The 25,566-nt window shown below is 37.1% G+C and overlaps 1 protein-coding gene and 1 long non-coding RNA gene across 8 annotated transcripts in view; both read right to left on the bottom strand.

The window, feature by feature from the left end:
- Nucleotides 1-25,566, bottom strand: part of DYM (dymeclin) — a 239,778-nt gene that overhangs the window by 144,453 nt on the left and 69,759 nt on the right. For all 7 annotated transcript variants that reach the window (XM_014531965.1, XM_014531964.1, XM_014531966.1 and 4 more), the window contains 2 exons: nucleotides 21,937-22,062; nucleotides 19,909-20,051 (listed from right to left, as the gene is read on the bottom strand). In XM_014531965.1, coding sequence (XP_014387451.1) covers nucleotides 19,909-20,051; nucleotides 21,937-22,062 — 269 coding nt within the window. The remainder of the gene's footprint in view (nucleotides 1-19,908; nucleotides 20,052-21,936; nucleotides 22,063-25,566) is intronic.
- Nucleotides 12,851-18,947, bottom strand: LOC106724459. Its single transcript, XR_001360261.1, has 3 exons — nucleotides 18,692-18,947; nucleotides 15,621-15,795; nucleotides 12,851-13,046 (listed from the first exon to the last, which is right to left on the bottom strand). It is a non-coding gene; the product is annotated as an uncharacterized LOC106724459 (long non-coding RNA).

Below are 25,566 nucleotides of genomic sequence, written 5' to 3'. Positions count from 1 at the left end.
ACAGATTCACTTTTTACATGTGTTTACATTTAAAGCACTCTTAAAATATCTGATGACTGCAAGTTCCTAAAACAGTTTTGAGTCAAATTCAATTTTCCTAACACAAAACAACATGATATTACTATCCCCATCCTGTGTCCCAAAAGCAATGCTTTTTTAAGCATCTCAAAAAAGAGAAAAAAATACATCATAAAGAACAGAGAAAAATGTTTTAAAAATTCATAGTACAGAATAAGAAATTTTATCCACCTCTGTAGTTTGAAATCTGTCAGAATCTCTGATTTATAAACTGGCATAATATAAGCCATATGGAACTTTTTAAAAATTTTGTTCCTTTAAGAATAGAAAATAAAACTGTTAAAGAAAACTTGAAAAAACCCACTGAAATAATTTAGTATTTTATGAAGATATCTATTTTCAAAAAGAAAAAACAATGAAAGTTAACAGAATTTACCTGTCTCGGTAAAAATCTAGATTCCCACATTCCTAAAACAAACATTTATGACAACCTAAGATGAATCAAACACTATATTAAAGTGTAAAAGCAGAAAGGGAAAAATTAATAAGAAACCTATTATCTTCAGAGATAATCCCATCTCATACCCACACATAAAAATGTTAGGCAAATTAACTATCATCCAGAAAATAAGAAAGGGGCACTGAGAACTCAGAGGACAGACAACAGATCACTTCATCCCATCTGTCCCAACATCAGCCTCGAAAGCAGTGTTTCTCAAAATCATGCACGGACCACTGAGGAAGTGAGGGGTGGTTATGCACTGTCCTTTTTTAAAACCTTCAATAATTATGTGTATTAGAAAAATATGTAACTAGCACTTCGATCTCACAATTTCCAAGGATTTACCACTTATTATAAAGATAGAGTAATTATGCTTACAATTTTGGAAAAGAGAAGTAAGTATATTGGAATTCAAGCTATACTCATATAAGACAAAATCATGATGGCTTCATGGGTGTAGTTAAATTGGAGAAATACTGCCCTATAGGATAATAAGTCCTATATGGCAGCTTTAAGTATCTGGCAGTGTATATACCTCCACAGGAGTCCCCCTCCTCAAACGAAATAAGCCCTGCCCCACAACGTTCCTCCTTGCTACATGGTCTCTAACCCCTCAGCACTCTGACCACTCCTCTCTCTGCTGGTGATGAGGTAACCCCAACAAAACATAAAAGTTAGGTATGTGTGTTGATGATGGAAGAGAAACATAAGTAACTTTCAACAAGCTTTAACCAGATATAACCAGTCATTCCTTCTTTAGCTGAAGAAATCCAACAATGTAATAAGCCACCCATGTGAAAATGACAGAGCCTTTTCATGTCTAGAATTTTCGTTGCTAATGCAAACACCCAAGCACTCAAAAACAAATAATAAACTTATTAACTTTAACAATACCAGTAACGAAAAACAATTAATTTAGAATCCACAAATAAAAGTTTCTACTAGAAAAATTTTAGACAAATTGCCTACATTCGCATTGAAGTTCCACTTGTGAAGAAGTAAATATAAATCAAATAACTGCAGATGTAATAAAGCATGTCGTATAGATGTATTACTCCTTCAGTAACAGTCATTTTTTCCATATACATTTCCAACTGTTACTTTTCTGGGAATTAAAACCTGGCTCCATGCTAGATGGCCACAGATAAAAGAAGCTGTGAGTAACTACCCCGCCCTGGTCGAAAGTGACACTCAAGGAAAGATGGAAAGAGTTTCTTCCCAAAACTCTGACCACTTCAATGTTACTGATAATCCCAAGAAGAACGCCTTAGTGATGGAGAACGGTGTCCCAGGCCTGAAAGGCAGCAATAACAGTGTCATCGATCGTCAAAGCCCAAGAAGATGGGAGCTGAGGACACTAGGAAACTAGAATCTTTTTTGTTTAAAGAAGAACGCCTTAGTGATGGAGAACGGTGTCCCAGGCCTGAAAGGCAGCAATAACAGTGTCATCGATCGTCAAAGCCCAAGAAGATGGAAACTGAGGACACTAGGAAATTAGAATCTTTTATGTTTATTTAAAAAAAAATTTTTTTTATTGATTTCAGAGAGGAAGGGGGAGGGAAAAAGAAATAGAAACATCAATGATGAGAGAGAATCATTGACTGGCTGCCTCCTGTACGACTCCCATTGGGGATCGAGCCCGCAACTTGGGCATGTGCCCTGACCAGGAATCGAACCGTGACCTCCTGGTTCATAGGTCGATGCTCAACCACTGAGCCACGCCAGCCAGGCAGAAACTAGAATCTTTGAAATGAGAGGACATACATAAATTCTGGAAAAGGAAGATTCCAAATTAATGATTCCAGAAGGTTCGTAAGACATAAATGATCTGCAAACAAGTTACAGATAGTAAATGTGGGACGTGCAAATAAAAGTGAATACTATAGAATGGAATGGCTCAAAGGTATTCATGAAATTGAAAAAATATTCCCAAAGCATTCAATTCAATGAGCAGTTAATAAACACACACTAACAACAGCTTCCAACATGGGTTATAAAGACTGGCACTGGTACCAGCCTCAGCCCCTCTATCAGGAAATTGTATGTCATGCCAGTAACCAAGGTATTCTGAGAAGAGTGAGGTCACACCCAGGATAGGAGTGGCAGAGGCATTCACGCCTTCTCTTTCAACATAATGAGACATCCTGTGGTTTGCTGTCCTTAATATATTATCTGGGTTTAATTAAACTGACTCTCATAAAAATCTATTTTAAAAAGAATGGAACCATAAAACTTTTTAAACTTTCTGGCAAAGAAATCACAGATAGAGAAAATATATATTAAAAATTCAAGTACAAGCAAACAAGACAAAAACCAGCAGGGCTGGCCTTTCTTCTACCTGTGTGGGCTCTTTATTGGCCATTCTGCAAACTCAAAACAAAGGCAACAGTAATCAGATCTCTGAAGAAAACTGCCTTCCACCCATTACCAAGGCTCTCTGAAAATATAGTTATACCCACTATTATTAATAATAAACATGGCTCCAAATGTATAGTTTCCTGAGACATTAAATGATGACATTATGAAGCCATGGGGTCATCCAGATGTTTATTAATTTTTGTCTTATAAAAAAGATTTTTTAAAATTTTAATTACTTTACAGTTTTCATTTATCTTATCCTTTGGAAAATGTCAATTTGTGGAGGTCTCATAATGTACATAATATATTAGAATAACAATAATTTATAAATCAATTCACTTAAATCAATGGTCTTCTTTAAAAGCATGTTTCAAATAAAGGAAAAATGATAGAAATAAAAATTAAAAAAGCGTGTATCAATGGGATGTATGATTAATAAAGTTTAAAGACCGCCATACTCAAGGAACTGTTGGATGGAGAGGTGACAGAAGCGAAGAAAAGGGGGGGGGGGAGAAGCTTCTGCCATTTAATTATGATCTACAGAAATTATCACATTAAATCTCACCAAGCATTATCTTCATCCACCCAATTTTACAGATAAAGAAATTAAACTCAAAGAGGCTAAACTCCTCCTCCCGTGACAGAGCTAAGCAGAGCTGCTCTTTGTGTAAAGCAGATGCTCTCACCCACTACCCTCACTGCCCCTCTGGCTCCAAAACAACAAAGGGGGCTCTGGCCTGAATTACACGTTTAAAACTTAGCACAGATCGGATATCCAGCTCATGGGATGTAACAGGCCTAAATTCAATCTATTTTGCTATAAGGAATAGCATTCTGTGGTTTACAATAAGTCTAGTCCCCAATTATTTTGCCACAGTTCTCTCCCACTCTTCATCTTCATCCACAGAATCCTATATAACTGTTTTTGCTTTTGCTTGGATTGTTCTATTGGCTCTTCTAGTTTCTGTTTGTTCATCTTGGTACTCGATCTGCATTTCCTGATTTCCTCCTAAGGAACCATTTCTCCTAGGCATTCTGCCTTCTTCTGGTGAATAAATATTTACTACATTGTCTCTGGTGGGCATGCTCAGATTCTCCAATAAATTGTTACTACATTTAAGGTGCCCATAATCTAATCTTAAGAGGGGAGACAGGTAGGAATGTCGTTATAATACAACATCCTGTGAGTTTTACAGTGTCCTGTGGGGAAAACGAGGGCTAGCTCTGCTGAGTATTCCAGGAGAGCTTCCCAAAGAAGCTGCCTGTGACCCTGGGAGTAAAGGGAATGACGGGTGTACAGGTGGAGGAGAAAAGCATTGCAGGGCATGGAATGGTAGCAGATGCAGCTGGTCAGGCGTGGGGCAGGCTGTGAGGGCATGACACGAGGGCACGACAGTGCTTCCCAAGGTATGCGCTGCTGCCCGGTTCTGATGGGCCACAAACAGGCCAAGAATTCAATTCCTTTCTCATGTTCTTACAAACAATGGCACACAATTATAAGGCCTTTACTTTCGCTGTTACGTACATTAACACTGATCTATTAACTTACTAAGTCAGTTATGGGATACTGTATTTGGTTTTCATAAACTTAAAAAAACAATTACTAGAGTTTATAGGAGATCCTACCCACTTTCCTATGGAAAAGCCTGGCTGCTCCGCCATGCTCGTCTGTGCTGCAAAGTTCTTTGTGCACACAGACACAGGACCCGCACATGTTTGGAATCCTGGAGTCTGGGAGGATGTTCTGTTATTGAGGCACTACTCACTTTGTTGTCAATTGGTCATAGTCTTCAACTGATGTGTTTTAAGCTTTTTAAGTTACAAATTTTTGTTAAGTTAGCTTCAAAATGATCAATTACGAAGGTTGTGGGTTCTCTGATTAGTCCTCCAAAATACAGTGATGCATAACTAGTAAGATCACACTACCAATACGATGCCCTTCCCCTGCCAGGACAGAACTAACCAGCAGGATATAAGAGGGAAGGGGTGTTCACAGAGCCCTGAATCCTTCAGATAAGATGCTTCCTTTGAGGCCACGAGGCCAAAAGCCTCACCAAGACAAACTGTCAAAGGCTATAATTATAGCTGATTACCTACCTTCCCCTACAAGATGCTCAGAACTAATCATATTATGCTTTATGTCCCTGTTTACTGGATCAGCAAAGAGACCTAAAGCTCCATCATACCTCGGCTAAATGCCATATGGTTCAGTATGTCCCCTACACTGGCATGGTCTCCCACCGCTCTTCCCATCCTGACCCTTCAGGAATTTACATGGTTCATCAAAAAAAACCAGCTATATTTTCAAGTTCAACCTCACATATAACTTAAACATTAGAAAACTTCAATGAAAAGGTTTCATAGTTGATCAGATACAGTTGGAAAGAGAATTAGTGAACTGAAGGATAAATCCGAAGGAATTACCCAGAATGCAGAGAGAGAGAGAGTAATGGAATTAATTTTAAGAGAGGTTAAGAGATATGAAGAAGAGAAGAAAAGGTCTAACTTACGTCTGGCCAGAATTTCATAAGTTAAAAGAAGAAATAACACAACAAAATAAAACTGCAGATCACGAAAACCAGAGATTTAATGATCTCCATCCCCACCACCTCCAAGGTCACAAAACTACAAGGCTTAAATCAAGTTTCAGGCTTTTTGCAATATATCACATCACTCAGAGAGGAGAGAAAGGAAAACACAGTTTGCTAAGAACTCCACTAGGTTTACATCACATATATGCTATTTCTCCAACTGGGATGCATGAACTCTTGGAGATAGTCCATGATGTGCTAAGAATAAGTAAGGTCAGAAAACAAACATGGTAGTTTTTCCTGGACCATTAATTTCACACAAAGATTTCAAAAAAGTTAAGTCATTGGACTGGCATATAATTCCATTTTAGTAGTTATAAAACAAAAGTGAGTACATTTACCGAAGTAGAACTTAAATGTGCCTTAATTTGTAACATAAAATATGTGCCAAGTGGCTTCTGACAAATTCCTAGGTCCTTAACGTTATGCACTCATATGTCTCAGCTATTATGGTTAGGCTTCAAAAGCACTGTTAATGGCTCTAATGGCTTTTCCAACAATGTGTGAATTAGGAGAATTCAAGGTCTGTGTAACAATAAGAAAGATTATATAATTCACTGTTTTTGTTGTTTCTTTTACTCTGAACTTAAATGTTTTACCTTTGAAGAGTATAACAAAAGAGCTGGGGGGTTGAGGACAAAAACTGCTACACAGAGAGGGAGACGTACAAGGGTCTGTTCTCATCACACTGCTTTCTGGTTGCTAAGAGGTTCTGATGACTCCTACAAATAGCCCACCCTAGAAAGCTAGTTTATTATACTCCTGCCTTCTGTTCTTCCACTATACATTATCACTCAATTGTAAGTCCGGATTAGGGTGAGTTACAAGTAGCAGACCTGAGTAACAATGGCTTTAACAAAAGCCCAAAAGTCGGTGCAGCAGAGCCTGCACGTTGCTCCACGATGTTCAAGAGCCGGGCTCCTTTCCCCCCCGTTGCTCCACTGTGTACAGTCTCTGTTCCTAAGTTTACTCATGGCTAAACCAATCCAGCCATCCTATTTTCATTCAAGGCAGCAGGACTGAGATGAGTACATGCATTCTCTCTAAGAACTCGACCTCTAAGTTTGCCTATACCACTTCTGCTCACATTCCCTTGGCCAAAATATAGACCATACCTGGCTACAAAGGGGACTGAGAAATCTGATCTATGCTTGACATCCATGTAGTTAGCTAAAACGGGGAGGGAGACAAACTAGCAGTCACTGTCATACCACATCCAAATAAATCCTTTGCAATGTCCCCAAAATATGCCCCTTCTACCTGAGATGATGGAACAGCCAGTTTGCCTTACATACCCTGTCTTTTAAGCCCTTTAACTTAGCTCAGGAAAAACAACTGTGCCCAGATAAACCAGTGAGCTTTATGAACAACATGAGAGCTGGCAGAAGTACTGCTAGTCTTACCATAACACTCTCCCTTTGAATACGAGCAACAGGATGCCTCAAACATGTGCTATTAATCATACAGCCAAAAGGAGGAAGTAAATAACTTGAGCTGTTTTACTGCAAGAATTTGCCTGCTCTCCTAATCTGACCAATTCAGGATCTGAAATTAATAAAAGTAACACCTTGGATTTAAACCGCACCTTCCTTTATTAGGACTCAAACTTTTCAAGCATAGAGTAATATGCTATTTTGTTTTCAAAACATATCCTAATTATAAGGTAAAAGATATTATTTGCACATTTTAAATGTCTCTTAAATATTTAATTTGCTATATGTGTATATATACATATACACAGGGGCAAGAACTGAAAAAGAATAAGAAAAAAAAAGGAAGATTGATTTGTTACTATGGTGGAATTATAGCTAATCTTATTTTTTAAATTTTCATAACTTCTAATGGTCTCTGTGAGATAATGGATCCACATGATATACTATTAAAATTGTATTCTTGGAGACACATTAATGACGTGAAAAATACAAAATAATGTTACATAAGCAAGACAGGATTTTACAGCCCCAGCGAACATGGCTCAGTGGTTGAGTGTCAACCTATGAGCCAGGAGGTCACGGTTCCATTCCTGGTCAGGGCACATGCCCAGCTTGAGGGCTTGATCCTCGGGGGCGGGGGGGGGGAGGTGGCAGCCAATCAATTATTCTCTCACATTGATCTCTCTCTCTCTCTTCCTTCCTCTCTGAAATATATATATATATATATATGAATTTACAAAAAAACTATATTGTCATTAGTATCTGTCAGTGTTGTGACTGTAAAAACAGATAAGGGAAATACAAAATCAAGTTGTAAGTCATTTGAAGTCATTTAAATATCTCTGAGAGGTATGGCCCTGCTGGACAGAAAGAAGATGAAGGAATAGAAAATGCACCCCAGGAGTTCAAAAAACAGAGTTGGAGGAAGTTGGCTCTACCAATGTGAGCTTACGCTATGCATTTTCAAAGGTGGCAGTATCAGCTCCTGGGGCAAAACTTGAAAACTTGATGTGGGAAGGATGAAAAAAACTAACTCTTTTTAGGTATAAAGCACAGATATAAACAGTATATATTTGTGACTTTAAATTTTCCTTTGAGAGTGGCAATGGCAATTAGGAAAAAATGCTCTAAAAAGGCTCTTTAGGATGGTGATAATAAAGAAAAAGGTTAAGAAACACCAGTCAACAAAAATCACCCTAAAGAATAAAGTACTGGTGTAACTCAAAATAAAGTACTGGTTAAACTCAAAAGTAGCAAACAAGAGTAAACAAGAAATTCATTTAAATTGCAAACCAAAGACATCTGAAGAATAAAACATACTTCTACGCACTGCTGCCATCCCTGGTAAACTGAGGAGGACAGGTACTTCGCTCCTCATCAAATATTACTATCCATGTTCATGATAACCATGTCCTTGCTTGTCATTAGGGTTTCACCATCTACAGGCGGAACTCTAAAACAGTGTAGTTTAGATTTGCCTGGCTTTTTGGATATAGGTTTGCCTGTCTTTGAACTTTCATATTGTATGTGTTTTCTTGTAACTTGCTGTTCTGACACAAGGTCGTGTTCTAAGAGTCATCCAGTTTATGTGTGGAGCTGTAATTCCTTTAGCCTGAAAAATGGTACTGATAGCTAGTAAGGCTTCCAATTTGATGAAGTTATGGTTAAGGATGCTAAGGAGGTTGCTGCTGGATCTGTGATTACGCTTTTTAATAATCTAGAAAATTGGGGGTGAGGGGAGTTGCTTAATTTTGTAAGCAGAAAGGCTGAAGGAACATGAAACATATAAGACAAAATATGTAAGATGTTTGTAAAACTAGAGAAACTGATACAAACGAGAGGGGGGAAAGATGAGGCAGGTAAATAAATGGTAACTAGTATTTGTTTTCAGCATTTATCATGTTCTAAAAACTTGCTCACTACTTGTCATGTTATTTAAATTTCACAAAAGCCCACAGACAGGTAAAGAGAGTCTAAATGCCTTTTTTAAATGAGGAAATTAGGGATCAGCAAAGTTAAGTAACTTAATCCAAGTGACACAGCTCATAGGAGGCAGGGCCCGGTTTCCAGCTCAGGCCCATCTGATGCCAAAAGCTGTATTATTTCCAATCCACCCATTATTTTGCTGGTGAGAATGGCTCTCTGCTTCTCTCCTCCCTTTCTTTTGTCTAGCCTCTGTCACGTATGGGGCCACGATGACCTTACAGAAGTGAGTGCAGAGGCTGCCCTCTCCTTCCACAGCCACCGAATTTGATTCAATGGGCCTTCACAGACCATGGTCTGGCTCACAAAACCTACTAACAAGTAGAAGAGGAGAAAAATGAAGACATTTACCATAATCTTACAAGGAATCATCATTCCATTTTTACAGATGGGGAAAGGCTTCGAGAGGTTACAAAATTCCACAAGCTTATATCGCTAAATAGCTCTCAGTAAAAATGTGAGCCCAGGTCTGGTCCAAACTTCACATTCTTCAGAATCTTACCTAGCAATTCAGGAAGAATTAGGAGCTTAGAGATAGCTTTTTAATGAACAACCTGAAATTTACAACATTAATTCATCCTCATAGTGATTCTATTTTCCCCCAACATTTTATTATAAAAATTGTCAAGCATGCAGAAAAGCTGAGTTATATAGTGAATACGTACTTATACACTCATCTCCTAGATTTTACATTAACATTTTGCTAAATTTGTGATAACATCCCTACCCATCTATGCATCCCTATATGCACCCATCAAAATAACTTCAAAGTTGCAGAAAATTTTCAAAAGGGAAGTCTTCATATAACTCATAACACTAGATATTTTAAAATATTTATTCATGTAAAAGGGGTCTCTAAACTACACCAACTATAATTTATGAGGGTTTTTATTACCATTCACAAATTGTAAGCAAATAACCTTGAATAAATTTAACCTTTGAATCTACTTCCAAACATCCATGCTGAAATTAATGTAAATTAAAACAGCTGCTTAATAAAAGTTACACTCACTTAACCGTGATAGAATTTAACAGTTTTAAAGCAAATCCATTTTAACAGTTTCATTTTTCAAATAAGATTTACACTCTCAAAAAATTAGAATTCCATAATTTTAACATTCTTACTTTTTAAATATCTTTAAATTTTAAAATTCCACAATAAATTATGCTACAGAAGTCTCAAGAACAGCCCTGGCTGGTATCTCAGTTGGTTAGAGCATTATACAATACATCAAAATTGTGGGTCCGAAACCTGGTCAGGGCACATTCAAGAATCAACCAATGAATTCATAAGTAAGTGGAACAACAAATTGATGTCTCCCCCCCCTCTCTTTTCCTCTCTCTAAAATACATAAATAAAAATAAAAATAAAAAACAGATTAAAAATTTGGTGCCAAATAAACAACACTTAGAGCATGACTTAGAAACTTATTCCTAGAATTTCATCTGAAATTGTTCGCTTTCTTCTATATTCTTCCTGGTGATGAATGAATTTGTTCCCCAACTATCTGTGGCATAAAGAGACCTTAATCTTCCCTTCAAATCTGCTAAGAAGGAAATGAGAGTATAGGATGGCATACTGACTTCAAAGCCATTTCCAGAAACTGGTTTGGGAGTGGCTGTTAGCATATTACAATAAAAGATAAGTCAATATTGTATTTTGACATTATATTACTTCCAATGAATATCATTTCATAAACACCTTTTAAAAAGTCTAAAATCAGACATAAATCCTTTTTTCAGAGAACAATTAAAAGTAAAATAACTTGCCGAAACCGGTTTGGCTCAGTGGATAGAGCGTCGGCCTGCGGACTGAAAGGTCCCAGGTTCGATTCTGGTCAAGGGCATGTACCTGGGTTGCGGGCACATCCCCAGTGGGGGATGTGCAGGAGGCAGCTGATCGATGTTTCTCTCTCATTGATGTTTCTGACTCTCTATCCCTCTCCCTTCCTCTCTGTAAAAAATCAATAAAATATATTAAAAAAAAAAAAGTAAAATAACTTATATGACTACTCTACAACTAAATATAGTCATTCTGTGTTGTGGATACTAATCTAAATGCTCAATGTGTCCCTGCAAGAAACCACTACAAGGAAATAGTAAACTGAAATTAACTATATTTTATTAGTCAAAAAATGAGTTCATTCCTGAAAATAAAGAAGAAAAAAAGGTCATTCTTTCACCATGTATATAAAATCTACCAAAGCATCCCAAATAAAAATGGATGAGAATGTAATTACTGTTTATAAAGTACTCTCTTTTTTTGAAAATTCAAAGTGCTTTCATTAGGAATGTTTTCACAACTATGCCTGTTTGTTTCTGAGTGCCACATACTTTTTCTCTTTCTCTCAATGAGTCAGCCCAGCAAAAGCCAAAACTGAAGAGAAAAAAAACATCACATAATATAAATTACAACTACTGCACGCCATCCCTATCATAATGAATTTAATCACTTTCTCAATAATAGCAGTTTGGAGAAATATGAGTTTTAATCTCCAAATTCTACTTTATTAAATTCTCCATTACAGCATTTGTCTAAACAAATAATCACCACTTCAGTCTTATAATTTGGCTGGGACACCCACCACAGCAAGCAAAGGGGGAAAAACATTTTTGATGGCTCATTCAAGTGGAAAAGCCATATATCAGAAGTTATTGTGTGAAACCTCAGTACTTGTGATGGAAAGCGCAGTTTGGCAGAACACATTTAATCAGGCTTGGCTCTTTAAAACATTAAATACCCAATTATAATCACATTACAGTTGTGTCTTATAACAAAAACAAAAAGAACACAAGAAATCTCAAGGTCAACCTTCCTTGCTTCACCTTCTTTTAAGCATTAGAGACAATTTAAAAGCTTGAAAATATACTAAAAGACAAGGTCAAAGAAGAATAGAATCAAAAGAAACACTGAATAAATGTTGTAACTTATCTTTCCTTCTCACAATATAACTATTCAACATAATTCTTTTAGTGACTATATGAAATTTACATTATAAATAAATATCAGATATTTTCATAATTTATTTACATTCAAATTCTGAGTAAACTTGTAAATCATACAGTCACTGGCTTCTTTTCTATTTTTTTCAACAAAAGTTATCTTTTAAATATTACCATGCTGTACCTGTTACAACAGTGACTTTTTACTGTGTACCTACTAGGTGCCAGCCTGTGTCCTATACTTTTGCTCATTTGAGCCCCTATCAGAGAAGATAATCCTCATTTAACTGTGAGGAAACTAAGTCACTAAGAGGTTAAATAGCCCAAGAACCCCTAGTTAACAAATGGCAGGACTGGCATTCAATTCTTGGTCTTTACCAACAGCCAGAACCTGATACTTGCACCTCTTCCATAATACCAAGTTACCAAAATCTAGAGCCAGTGCTGCCAAAGGACAATATAAAGCAGTGGACTCCAAAATCAGAGGGAAAAAATCTGTTTCAATCACAAAATTGTATTTTTGGAGGAGCTGCTTATCTATTTTGGAATGCCTTAAACACACACACACACACACACACACACACACACACACACACACATTAGTGAGGTTGAGTGGGCCGTGAGTGTTCTGCTTTGTCCACAATCCTCACCACCACCACTAAGCAGGGCTGTGGTTTAAAATAAAGAATGACTGGAGCTAAAAGTTGCCTTAGCTATCAACATACAAAGGAGACCAGCAGTCTCCCAAAATGAGAATTTCAGTGAGAGGAATTCCAGCACAACCTACTTAGTACATATTATGAACTAAGTATTTGTGTCTCCCCAAAACAAATATTGAAGCCCTAACACTCAATGTGATGGTAATAAGAGTGGGCCTTTGGGAGGTGATGAGGTTTAGATGAGGACCCCATGATAAAATGAGTGCCCTTTAAGAATAGGAAGAGACACCAGAGCTTCCTGTCTCTGCCATGTGAACATACACTGTGACCATCAGCACGCCAGGACAGAGCCCTTACCAGAACACCAACCTGTCAGCACTTGATCTTAGACTCCCACACTCCAGAACAGTGAGAAATAAATGTCCACTGTTCAAGCCACCCCGTCTATGGTACTGTGTCACAGCAGTGTGAGCTATTTGTTGCCACCCAACACCGAGCTCCCCATCAGATAATGAATCACACAGGTAAGGGTCTTCGGCCATTGTTCTGTAGAACATCTCTAACAAGGTAGGGTGATATGCTTACAAATTCAAGTAAGAAATAAATATCATTTGCCTTGCTGACAATAACTAAGACTACCAATACTACTGATATTTTTGATTAGATGAACATTTGAAATTTTATTACAATTCAGGTTGGGTCAGTGTCAAGTGTTTATTAAAATCTTTGGCCAATTTTATAAAAAAACTCTCAAGCAGAAAATAAAATCAGATAAATTAGTTAATAAGAAATGGTACCTTAGTGATTGTTGTCAAGGCAAGTTCAGTTAGGAAGCAAGGACAAATCTCTTGTGGGCAATATCTATTTAACAATCAAATTTTCCTTTCTGACTGCCATTGGCCAAAATTTGCACCACATAAAACGAAAAGCCAGTTGGAGAAACAGCAAAAACATGGCTGATGTATTCAATTTAGTCAGTTTTCAAAAAGACAGTTTTTACATAAATTTTAAACACTGAGCAGATAAAAAAGATAAAATATTCTCTTAATTTTTTAAATTGTGTGGCATAAATTTGTTAGAGATTTTCTGATCATTAATTTCATCTAATTAAATTTATTTCCTTTTCAATTATTTTAATTTTAATTAACAAGCAGCAGCAGAGCATTGGTGCATGTAACATGAGGATAAATACTACACAGTTTTAGAAGTGGTTTTATACACAATATCTCACTTATGCCTCACAAAACAGCTTATATTTATCAGCTTTATAATGAGATTCAAAGTTGAAGAACATGTCTAAGATCACCCTGAGCTGGGACTCCATCTAAATCATCTGATTCTCAGTATCAGGCTCTGGAAATCCATCCTGATCCACAAAGACTTCCAGGAAGAGTGGAGGGAAAAGGCAGCTGTTAGGTCCCTGAGGTGTAATCCAAAGAACAGAGAGAGGAGAGGAGGGGGAGAGCCTGGTATGAACTCACAAGAGGCTCACCCAACATCTCCTGCCACTGGGGGGTTTACCAGCCCCAGTTTCATGAAGATCCTTGAGATTAAGTCCTAAAAGTCAGGGAAACTTTAGGAATCCTCATTAACTCTACTGTTGGCTGTCTGGGGAAAACAGGCTACTGCCCCCACAGCAAATCCTCACTGGGATTCCAGGAAATAAAATCTATTCTCCATAAAAGAGACACAAAATCCTGTTTTAATAATTTTCATTGTTATTTTACATATATACTCTGCTTTCCACACAGAAATTAGAATGTGTCAAACTCTCACAATATGTTGTCAAGGACATACGCCTGAAAAAAGCAGGAAGCCCCAAAATACTTTTTAAATGATGATCTAGAGCTAAAAATGAGAACAAATCTTATTCTTTGGCTGGAATTATGGTCTACACCACAACTAACAAAATTATAACTAACTGGAATAAATACACTGAAAGGTCTGTACCTGTGTACATAAAACCTGAAGGAGAAAAGATAGGACATAAATGCTATGGCAAAAGAAACAATAAGTTCACTAATAACTGAATATTATCTGCCAAAAGAGCCAACGGGCATTTTGACTAGATTAATGAAAAAGCACAGTGTCCAGAATCGGGGGTGGGGGTGGGGGTGTTCCAGTTCCAATCTATTTGATGCTGGAGAACTGTACTCATGGTCAGACCAGAGAACAGACTGATAAACTGGACCTCATCAACAACAGAGAGCAATGCAGAAATCAGTAAGAGAAACTAAGATCTTACATAGAAGGGGGTCAGTGGAACCCATTAGAGCTGCCTCAAAACCATGTATTCCTCAGTAATTAACTGTACTGGCTCAAGTGTCTGCCATGATGGGCCCACAGCAGAACAGATTCCAACAGGAAAGGGGCCCGCACCCGAGTGGTGCAGAAATGGACCAGCCATATCACCATCTTCTAGAAATCAGTAAGAGAAACTAAGATCTTACATAGAAGGGGGTCAGTGGAACCCATTAGAGCTGCCTCAAAACCATGTATTCCTCAGTAATTAACTGTACTGGCTCAAGTGTCTGCCATGATGGGCCCACAGCAGAACAGATTCCAGCACAGGAAAGGGGCCTGCACCCGAGTGGTGCAGAAATGGACCAGCCATATCACCATCTTCTAGAATGCGGACTGGAAATGTGTATGGCCGGCCCCACCTCATGCCTTATGACTCAGAAATTCCAAGGTGTAAGCACATGCATTGTTTTAAAGTATGCAGGGAGGCACTGCTAATGCTGGGAGCCACCGTGTGGCCTTTATAATTATCTCTACAAGCCTAGAATTCTATGATTCACTTAAAAAACCACAGTAATGAAAACTGTAGCATTCTTTTCTACACAGTAAAGTAATATAGCAATTGATTATTTTGCCATTTTCTCAGCATATTAGAGGAATTTCTAAACTAACAAACTACAGAGGAAAAGGAAGCCATTTTTTCTTGTACTGAAGATTATGAATAGAGTCATGTTGGCATGTATTTTATATATATTACCAGTGGTTTATATATATAACCACTTTCAGTTAAAGAAGCAAATCACACTTGACAAATGTAAAAACACTTTTTAAAAAAGAACAAAATCTAGACAAGTTAATTTCCACTACTCTCTTTAACTGCAAAAAGACTTACCGGTAGTAATGAAGAAGTATTAATAATCCCTCTAATTGTTTGTGACACTTTGAGCAAACATTATCCAAGCACTCACTGTGTTCTGCAGGCCAATAATAAACAGAAAGGACAGATGCTGCATCCTGGAGTGTTTAGTCTAAGACAGATGAATCGGTACACGCAGGCACAAGAAAACCTAATTGTAAAAATTCAATTTAAGAGCAACACAAATGACATTATATACTTACTAAAGGAGAATTTGAACTATAGAGGGAAATCTCTATTCTTTATTTTTACTGAGGTAGAAGCAAATGCCTACCTCATTTGTTTTAAGGATAGCTGAATGTTAAATTGACTAACTTGATAAGTATACTGTGGTTGTGTAAGAGATGTTACCTTTTAGGAAGTACACATTCAAGTATTTAGGGGTAAAGGGCCATGATGAATGTAACTTACCCTCAAGTGGTTAAAAAGAAAGTGTGCATGTGTGTGTGCGTGCAGAATGATAAAAGAAAAGAAAGGGAACGAATACAAATACATAACAAATGGGATAGAATGTTAACAAATCAATCTAAATAAAGCTATATAGATTTTTTTGTAATATTTTTATTTTTGGAACGTTTCTATATGTGTGACTTTTATTTCCAAATAAAGCTTTTAAAAAGAGGTGGAGGGAGCCCAGCTGGCGTGGCTCAGTGGTTGAGTGTCGACCTATGCACAGTTCAATTCCCAGTCACCTGTGCCCAATCAGGGCACATGTCCGGGTTGCGGGCTCAATCCCTGGTGTGGGGCGTGCAGGAGGCAGCTGACCAATGATTCTCTCTCTTTCTCTCTCTCTCCCCCTCTCCCTTCCTCTCTGAAATCAATAAAATATATATATTTTTAAAAAGAGCAGATAAGAATCATGTATGTAAAATAGCTGCTAACCTGTCTGGCAAACAGAAGGCATTCAAAAAATGATAGACATGTCGCTATAACTGACTTCACACCTGCCTTGAGTACAGATGAGCATTAGCTTTTGGTATTAGATTACATACAAGTATTTATTGAGAGTCCAGATGTAAGGTGCTCTGCTAGATACTGCAGTGAACAACCTCAGAGAAGTCAAGCAGCTGCTTACACACTCAGGAGTCAGACAGTAACAATGAGAGACAAGACAGCAAAGTTCAGGAAGCAAAGAAACTAAGATCAAGTGCAAACCAACATCACCTCTTTCCTGTGTGATCTTAGACAAGCAATTTAATAGCTAGGAACATCTCTATATGTAGCACATCAAAAGGTAGAAACATCTATTTAACAAGGTAGCCATGAGAATAAAGTAAGATGTACAAAAAGTTGCTCTGTAAGCTCAGAAGTGTTATAAATATGTTAGCTCTTACTGTATTGTATGTAGAGAAATTTAGGGAGATAAAACTTCTACACAGTAATCATAACGCAAAGCAGAGTGAGTGCCACAGGAAAAGATTACATCCTGCTGCGAGGGAGAAGAGGAACTCTTCATAGAGAAGGTAATACTTGGGATGGAGCTTAATGGGTGGATGGGCAGAAAATCAAAGTGACAGAGAGGAGGAAGGAGGATTCTAGGTTAAAGAGATAACCCAGCAAAGGCATGAAAAAGAGTGTCAGGCACCGAAGATTTAACAAAGGTTTTGCAGGAATCTAGGAAACAAATAACAGATAACCGGAAATAAATGAGAATGAACTGGAGAAGGCTTGCCGAACTCCTGTGAAGGCCCAGACATGTGACTCATTACTCATCTGGACCCAGTTGTAGCATCAGGATTCTCATCTTCCCTTGCCAGAACCAACAGAACTTCACTATCCAAAACTATAAAGTTTTCCAAAATAAGGCATGCTGTTTCAGAGGAAATAATTTCAGCAAAACATACAATACACACACTATGAAAGGAAATGTTTTCTGTCCCACGAAAAATTCAATCCCAACGAAAATGAAGATAATCCAAAAGAGTTTATAATCTGCATCTAGCTTTGCAACATTATTTCTTTTCAGTGAGGAACCTCCAAATCACATTTCCTCAAGCCAATATTAAAGTAAGAAAATTCTGTCCTGGCCAGTGTGGCTCCGCTGGTTGAGCGTCATCCCATGCACTAAAAGGTCACCGGTTCAATTCTCGGTCAGGGCACATGCCCAAGTTGTGGGTTCAATCCCCAGTCGGGGTGCATATGAGAGGCAACCAATCAATGCTTCTCTCTCACAACAATGTTTCTCTCTCTCTGTCTCTCCTTCCTCTCTCTCTAAAACCCAATAAAAAAAATTTTTAAAAACACTTTTTTAAAGTAGGAAAATTCCTTAACTACCAACCAAAAAATCATCAAAAGTGATCACTGAGAACTAAAGTCAAATTTTCTTTGTCAGTTTGACAGACTTTCTTAGAATGTGGCTTAATTCAAATTATATACTGTGATAAAATTTACATTTTACCCACAATACACAGCTTTGTTTTTTAAGAGAATGTCCTTTTGTTTTTATAATCCTTTGACTTGCATGCTGTGAAATAACAATAATTACTCCATCATGTTTTATATTTTTGCATGAATAGCTTTGTAAAGATTTAGGAAGAAAGCTATATAAAATGTGCTGTAACTATAGCACACTAAAAATTCTAACTATTTTAATGCCCTTAACTGAATAGTAAATTTTAAAAGACCATAGATCATTGAAAATTATATGGAAATAATCTCAGATCATCTATCCCAACTTTCTCATTTGAAAGACAAGGAACCTGGAAGGTAGGAAAATTAAGGAACATCCTTCCAATATACTGCTAGCTAAGTGGGAGCAAGCAGATCTAAAATTTAGAAGTCAAGTGTTTTGGCACCTGGTGCTGATGACACCAGATGCCATCCTGGACTTCATTCTGATGACACAACTTCAAGAAAAACCAAAACCACCCATAAATCTATGTTTACTTTTTTTAAAAAACTCCAAAGTTTTGCCATTGTTTTGGAGAAAGCAACGAATGACCTTATACTATCTGCTCCCCAAAATCTCCAACCATATCGGAGTACTACAAAATACTCAACCTTTAAATCCCTATACCAGTTTAATAATTTAAAAAAGCAAATACTACTGTATTAATGAAGTCTTCCTATGGGACACAAAAAGCCATTCCTATGCTGCCTTCATGGCCATGAATGAGCCAGCATGTACAGCCTCCTCACCTGAAACAAGGCAGGCAGTAGGTAAGAGTAACTCGGAGAATAAAATTCTGCAGGTCTGGCATTCTAGGCAGCCTGCTCCGCACCAAAGACAAAGCCATGAATATTCACAAATGTAACTCAACTCATAATTAAAAGATATCAAAGGAAGGCAAATCTAGAAAGCCTGGTTCACAGATCAATTCCTAAAATCAACAGAGAGGTCTTTTATACAAAGAGGTTCCCATGACTCATTATCTAATGTTACCACACTGTAGAACTACATTTTCATATCAAACTGATGTTCCTCCCTGAGTGTGGCGAGGATGCTACAACCATAATTCAGCTGTGGAACTCAGCTCCATTTAAAATTCCTCCAAACAGCTGAACTCTGCACTATGTAATTAAGTAGACGTTTAGTAAGAGCACCTCTGTGCAGACCTCACAACTACCAAAGTGTCAGCCTACTTTTTGTTTCTCCTTCAGAATAAAGCAAAAGTTCCGTTTATATAGCCTCTCGTGGCATAGGTCCTCCACACCAACAAAGGGGCGGACCAGAGGTACTCGGTACTTCCAGAGTCTTAGGTCTGATCACTGTGAAGCAGAAATGAGGCTTTGGTGGGAAAGGACTTTCCACAGTTAACAAAATTTGCTTCTAATCTGATAAAACTCACATTTGTGCCACTTTTGAATTTGTAACAAAACTCTTCAAAATATACTAATTGGTCATCAACAAATGAAACACTTATTACAATAAGAAAACTATACCCAACTAGTCACATAAAAACCTAACCAATAAAGTCCTTAAAACAGAATGATTTCCTTATAAAGCACAAGCAGTAAAAAGTTTCCAAGAGCTTAACTGAATTGTACAGCTAGAACTCATATAAAATGCGTATTTATAAACATTCTTCTTGAAAAATGGTGCCTTATAGGTAAACAATTTATTCATTATTTGCATATATTTAAATGCATTCGCTACACTGAACGCAAAAATTAATATTGTAAATTATTTTCAGTATGTCACATTTAGACAGCTGCACAGATCCAATATAACTATTAATAGTGGCAGCCAAGGGAAACAGAATTATTTATGACTAATTAACAATCTGTGTACATCAAAGTACTGAAAAAGTCAGAAAGGGCTTACTTGCTACGCCTGATGCAAGTCCATACAGCAGTCCTCCCCCATCCGACTGCTGAGGGAAAACGTGGGCGCCTGGGGGAGGTGGCTTTTCTTGTCTGATGAAGTTATACAATAAAGTTTTCACAAGTTTGCTGGTGTATGGAAGACTACACAGAAAGAAAAAAAGAAGAAAATCACACTCATACTTATGGGAGTCATCTGACTGTATATAATAATAATCTATATCGTCTAGTAATACAAAAGGATTAGCACAATTCAAAGAAGTCTAGCATGGTCACATAATAGTGAAGACCATCAGACTTGAGGCTTAACTCTGGCTTTCTCCTTAGTATGCCATAGATCATTGGTCAAATCACTTCCACTCTTGAACTCACCTTATTTGTAATCTGTATAACAGGTGAGATATTATAAATTCAGTATATAATACAGTGACTGGCACTTGAAGGAAGGTAGTAATATGGCATTAGCAGGGAAAAGCAAGAATTAAAAAGCAATAATATAAAAGAGTATACTTTTTAAGTATGAAGTTATTCAATTAGTGCATGCATACAAAAATATATCTGTGTGTATACAGATTTTGCAAACGTTATACTCTTTGCTTCTAAGTAATGAGATGAGGAGAAGGGAGAAAAAAATAGGTGAAAAGGGATGTGTGTCCACAAATTGGTGATAGATGAGTTCCTGCAATATAGAGAAAATTTCTTAATAGACTCTTGAGCCAAAGCTCAGGCCTTTTCCCTATTATCAGTGAAGTTGCCATGAAAAAAACAAAGGTAGTTAAGAAGGATGAAAGTCCCTGAGAACTTTAATCAAAGCTACTCTGTCTTTGTCTTACATTCCAAAATTCTGTTAAGACTGTACCAATAGAAGATGTGTGTGTGTGTGTGTGTGTGTGTGTGTGTGTGTGTGTGTATTTAATTTATTCCCATCCCCACCCACTAGAAGACTGTAAGCTTCTGTTCAGAGTATAGCCCCACATCCTAACATGCCTAGCACCTGGTTAGCACACAATAAAGATGTATTGACTAAATGAAAGTAGGTATAGTCAGTCAAAAGGTTATGTGGAACTAGTAAAAAGGGAAAGACACAAAAATAATTTCAATGAACAAATATTACTGGATGACTGCTTAGACATAGAGAATGATAGAGAAGATAGATGACTTCAAAGTTTTAATTCTACAAAGAAATCACTACAGAAAGCAATGGAGCTGGGGAGTAACGGGGGCAGGAAGGATGGACAGTTTGGACAAAAAAGGAGAATCTGGTTCCTTATGTGTTGTGTTTGAGGTGCTGATAGAACAACTAGAGGAATGTCTGATTGGAGATATAAAACAATACTAAGGTAAGAGGCCCTGGCCAGATAGCTCAGTTGGTTAGAGCATCAGTTGGTTAGGCCAAGGTTTGGGGTTAGATACCCAGCCAGGGCACATACAAAAATCAACCAATAAATGCAATAAATAAGTGGAACAACAAATATCTCTCTCTCTCTCTCAAAAATCAATCAATAAATAAAAATTTTAAAAATACTAAGGGGATAAGACCAAAAATATAGATTTATACAATAAAAAAAATAGACAAATCTATTTTTTGTTGTTTACTTTTTAAATGTTCATTTATAGTTGACATTCAATTTTATTTTATATTACTTTCAGGTGTACAGCACAGTGGTTAGACAACCATATAATTTACAAAGCCGTCCCCCCAATATTTTCAGTACCCACCTGGCACCATACATAGTTATTACCATATTATTGACTATATTCCCTATGTTGTACTTTACATCCCCATGACTATTTTGTTAAAAACCTGGACAAATTTAGCCTTGGCTGGTTTGGCTCAGTGGTTGGAGCATTGGCCTTCAAACTGAAGGGTCTTGGGTTCAATTCCAGTCAAGGAAACGTACCTTAGCTAAAAGCTCCATCCTGGCTCTGGTTGGGGGAGTGTGGGAGGTGGTCACTTTCTCTCTCTCTCTCTCTCTCTCTCTCTCCCACTGCTTTCTCCCACCCCCTTCTATTTAAAATAGAAACATACCATCGACCTCGCATCAAATACTTGTGACTAATGCTCTGTCGCAAAACTTCCTTGTGATATAGTTGACAGGAAAGGAAAACAACCATTGTTGATATAGCTTCCACTGATATTTCATATGTAAGGTCTCTGGAGAAATAGAAAACAAAACAGAATAATGGATCAGTTTGGAACAGTTAATATATTGCTCTTTTCTGAATTTAAAAACTCAAATCTAAATATTCAACATGTTTGCATTATAAAAAAATACTAACATGTTTAACATAAAAATTAAGTTAAGAAAAAAATATGAAACCGTTCTCCAGTCATTAGCTCTTATACTTGGGTCAGGTATCCCATTACTTCCCTATTTTCCCATTCCCATCTCCTACTGAATGACAAGTCTATTTATTAGAGCATAATGGAAACAATTACCAGCAGTACTCTGTTCAGTTATAACTCAGAAACAAATATTCAGATTATAAAACTGAAGAGAAATCAGTGTAGGAAAGAAAACAATGCCTTTGCAAGTTGACAGTCACTTTACAATGAGAACAATGGCATGTCCTACACTCCTATCTCTAGTGCCCTCATTCTCAAGGCCAACTCTGCATGTTCAGCAAAGTATGAACACTAAACAAATTATTCCTGTTTTATATGCATATTTCGTTTGGAAAGGAATACTCTCGTCCCTTCCCAAGATCATTATTCCCTTTTAGAAACAAATCTTATCGCATCTCAGCCATTTGGCTAAGATCAAGGGTAGAAACAAATCTTAGATCAAATCAAAAGGAAACAAAATTTTTCTGAGAAGGAGCACAAACAGGAATAAATGCATTAAGAAATCTTCAGTTATTATAAAAATTTAAACACGATTATCATGTGGAACAGTTAGCCCAGGAAAATAGAAATCTCAACAACACAGCAAAAATAAAGTAATAACTCCAGAAGAACATAAAAATATTTTATGGAACTGAAATATTCATGGAAAGCCCAAAGAAAAACACTTACTATCTACTTAAATGGGGCTTATTAAACAAATTAAAGATGACTTAATGCTAGAACTAGGCAAGCTTAAATTCTACCAGATATTTCAAGGACAGAATTGTAGTGCTGACAGAAATATCTTCTCAATACAAAGTATACAAAACTCAAGAGGCCCATTCAATTGATCTAATGCCATGCAATACTGCGGTAGTAATAAAAACAGCACACAAAAATAAACCAATGAAACCCAATTGAGAACTAAATATATAGTCAGACCTGTGTATATATGGAAGCAATATATAATAAAGATGGATCCAGAAAATAATGGAGAAAAAACAAATTGTACAGAAGATGGTACTAGGAAAATATGGGCTCATTTCATAAAGAAAAATAATGATGGATACCTAACTTACTACCTACTATCAAAGACCTACTACAGATGAATTACAGACTTAGATGTGAATGGCAAAACTAAAGTTAATAGAAGAAAATGTATAATGATACATTTGTAACATCAGCATAAGAAAGGACTTCTTAAATAAAAGCCTAAGAGCACAAAGCCAAGAAACAAAGGCATTTAATTACATCAAGATTAAAAATGATTGCTCAACAACTGAAACTTTGGACAAAGTTAACAGATAGATGATAGACTGGAGGGAAAAACAAAAAACTACTATCTAGAATGTTATAAGCAATCCCTGCAAATGGCAAAAAGAGGCAAGAACTCCACTAGAAAACAAGAGTGGAAAATATAAAGTCACTTTAAAACAATATGCTATCCCTTTATGCCCTAGAAAATGTAAAGGAGTGGCAGGCATATGATGACATATAAGCCCTCATGTACTGCTCATGGGAGTATTAAAACCAGTCATTTTAGAAAACAACCTATAACCCACTATACGTATACACACCAAAGAAAAATTCACAGAAATATGTCTCACTGTGAAGACACTTCCTAAATGACCCTAATCCCTACTTCCTGATATTCATGATCTTGTGTAGTTTCCTCCCCTTGGATCTGGTGACTCACTTCTAACAAAGCGAATACAGTGATACGGTGCCACTTCTGAGATATGAGCTTACAAACAGATGATGGCTTGTGCTGGGCATGCTCTCATTCTTCTATTTGCTTTATCTGAGGAAAGCCAGCTGCCTTGTTGTGAGCTGACATATGAAGAAGTTCACCTTGAATTAAGGGAGGCCTTTAGTCAACAGCCAGCGAGGAACAGAGGCCCTCAGTCCAACAACCCTAGAGGAATTGAATCCTACCAAAAGCCAAGTGAGGAATCTAGGAAGCAGGTCGTTCTTAGTTGAGGCTTCAGATGAGACCACAGCCCCAGCGATAAACTCAACTACAACATCATGAGACACTTGAGTCTGAGGCACCAAGCTATGCTGTGCCCAGATTCCTGACCCTACAAACTGTGAAACAATGTTGTTTTAAATGGCTAAGTTTTAGGGGAATTTATTATGCGGTAATAGATAGATAATATAAAGACATTCCTCATTTGTGGTGTTGCAGTCCAGGTGACCATCTCTGCGGAACTGGTTAAGTAAAATGTGGATGCACACAATGGAGCAGTTTGAACAGCAACACTAAGTTGTTCATTTTTCATTAGAGGTAACTCTTAGCAGTTCTGAGAGGAAAAACTAGAAAACTGAATGAGTTCTGTAACACAATTCTATTTATGTACATTAAAAATATATGTACACATAAGAATATTTTGTACTTTGACACATACATATGATAAATACATGCATTAAACACATTAAAATGGCTACTTATGGAAAAGAACTTAGTTGAACTTATCATAGTAGGAACTTAACAAATATTAAATGGAATGAACAAACCATCTACAATTCCATACTTAACAAATTTAATTTGCTAAAGTTATCTGCTTTGAGAAGTTGAATGCTTCATTAGTTTTTACATTGTTGCCATTTGCAAATCACCACAAACTTAGCATAAAACAGCACACATCTGCTACCATCCAGTTCTGGAGTTGCAGTACAGGTTTTAAGGGGTTAAAATCAAGGTCTCAACACGCTGCTTTCTATTCAGGAGGCTCTGGGGAAGAATCCATTTCCTGCTGGTTGGGGTTGTTCACAGGATTTAGCTCTTCCTGGCTATAAAACCGGGGTCCCCCCTTTCTTGCTGCCTGTAAGCTGAGGGCACTTCCCAGCTTGTAGAGGTCACCTCATTCTTTGACTCATGGATCTCTTCCTCCACCTTCAAAGTCAATAATGGCTTTGAATGACTCCTCATATTGCTTCTCTCTGACCCACCCTTTTGGTTTCCTCTTCTACCTTTAAGGACTCATGTGATTAAATTGGGCCCACTCGGAAAATAAAGGACAGTCTCCACATCAAAGGCCCTTCACTTTAACCACATCTACATCCGGCAGAAGATGTTTTCTTCTATTCCTATTTTGCTGAAAGTTTTTTCATGAATGAATGCTGAATTGGTCAAATGCTTTTTCCACATTTACTGAAATATCATATGGCTTTTCTTATTTGTTTTGCCAATGTGGCATATTATATTGATTGATGTTCAAGTGTTTAACAATATTGCATTCCTGAGATAAGCCCCACTTGGTCAAAATGTATTATCCTTTTCATATATTACTAGGTGCAATTTGCTAATTTTTTAAATTTTTTTATTGATTT

The sequence above is a fragment of the Myotis brandtii genome, unplaced genomic scaffold, assembly GCF_000412655.1.
Source record: "Myotis brandtii unplaced genomic scaffold, ASM41265v1 scaffold833, whole genome shotgun sequence".
Taxonomy (NCBI): Eukaryota; Metazoa; Chordata; class Mammalia; order Chiroptera; family Vespertilionidae; genus Myotis; species Myotis brandtii.
This window is presented reverse-complemented; position numbering and strand designations above follow the sequence as displayed.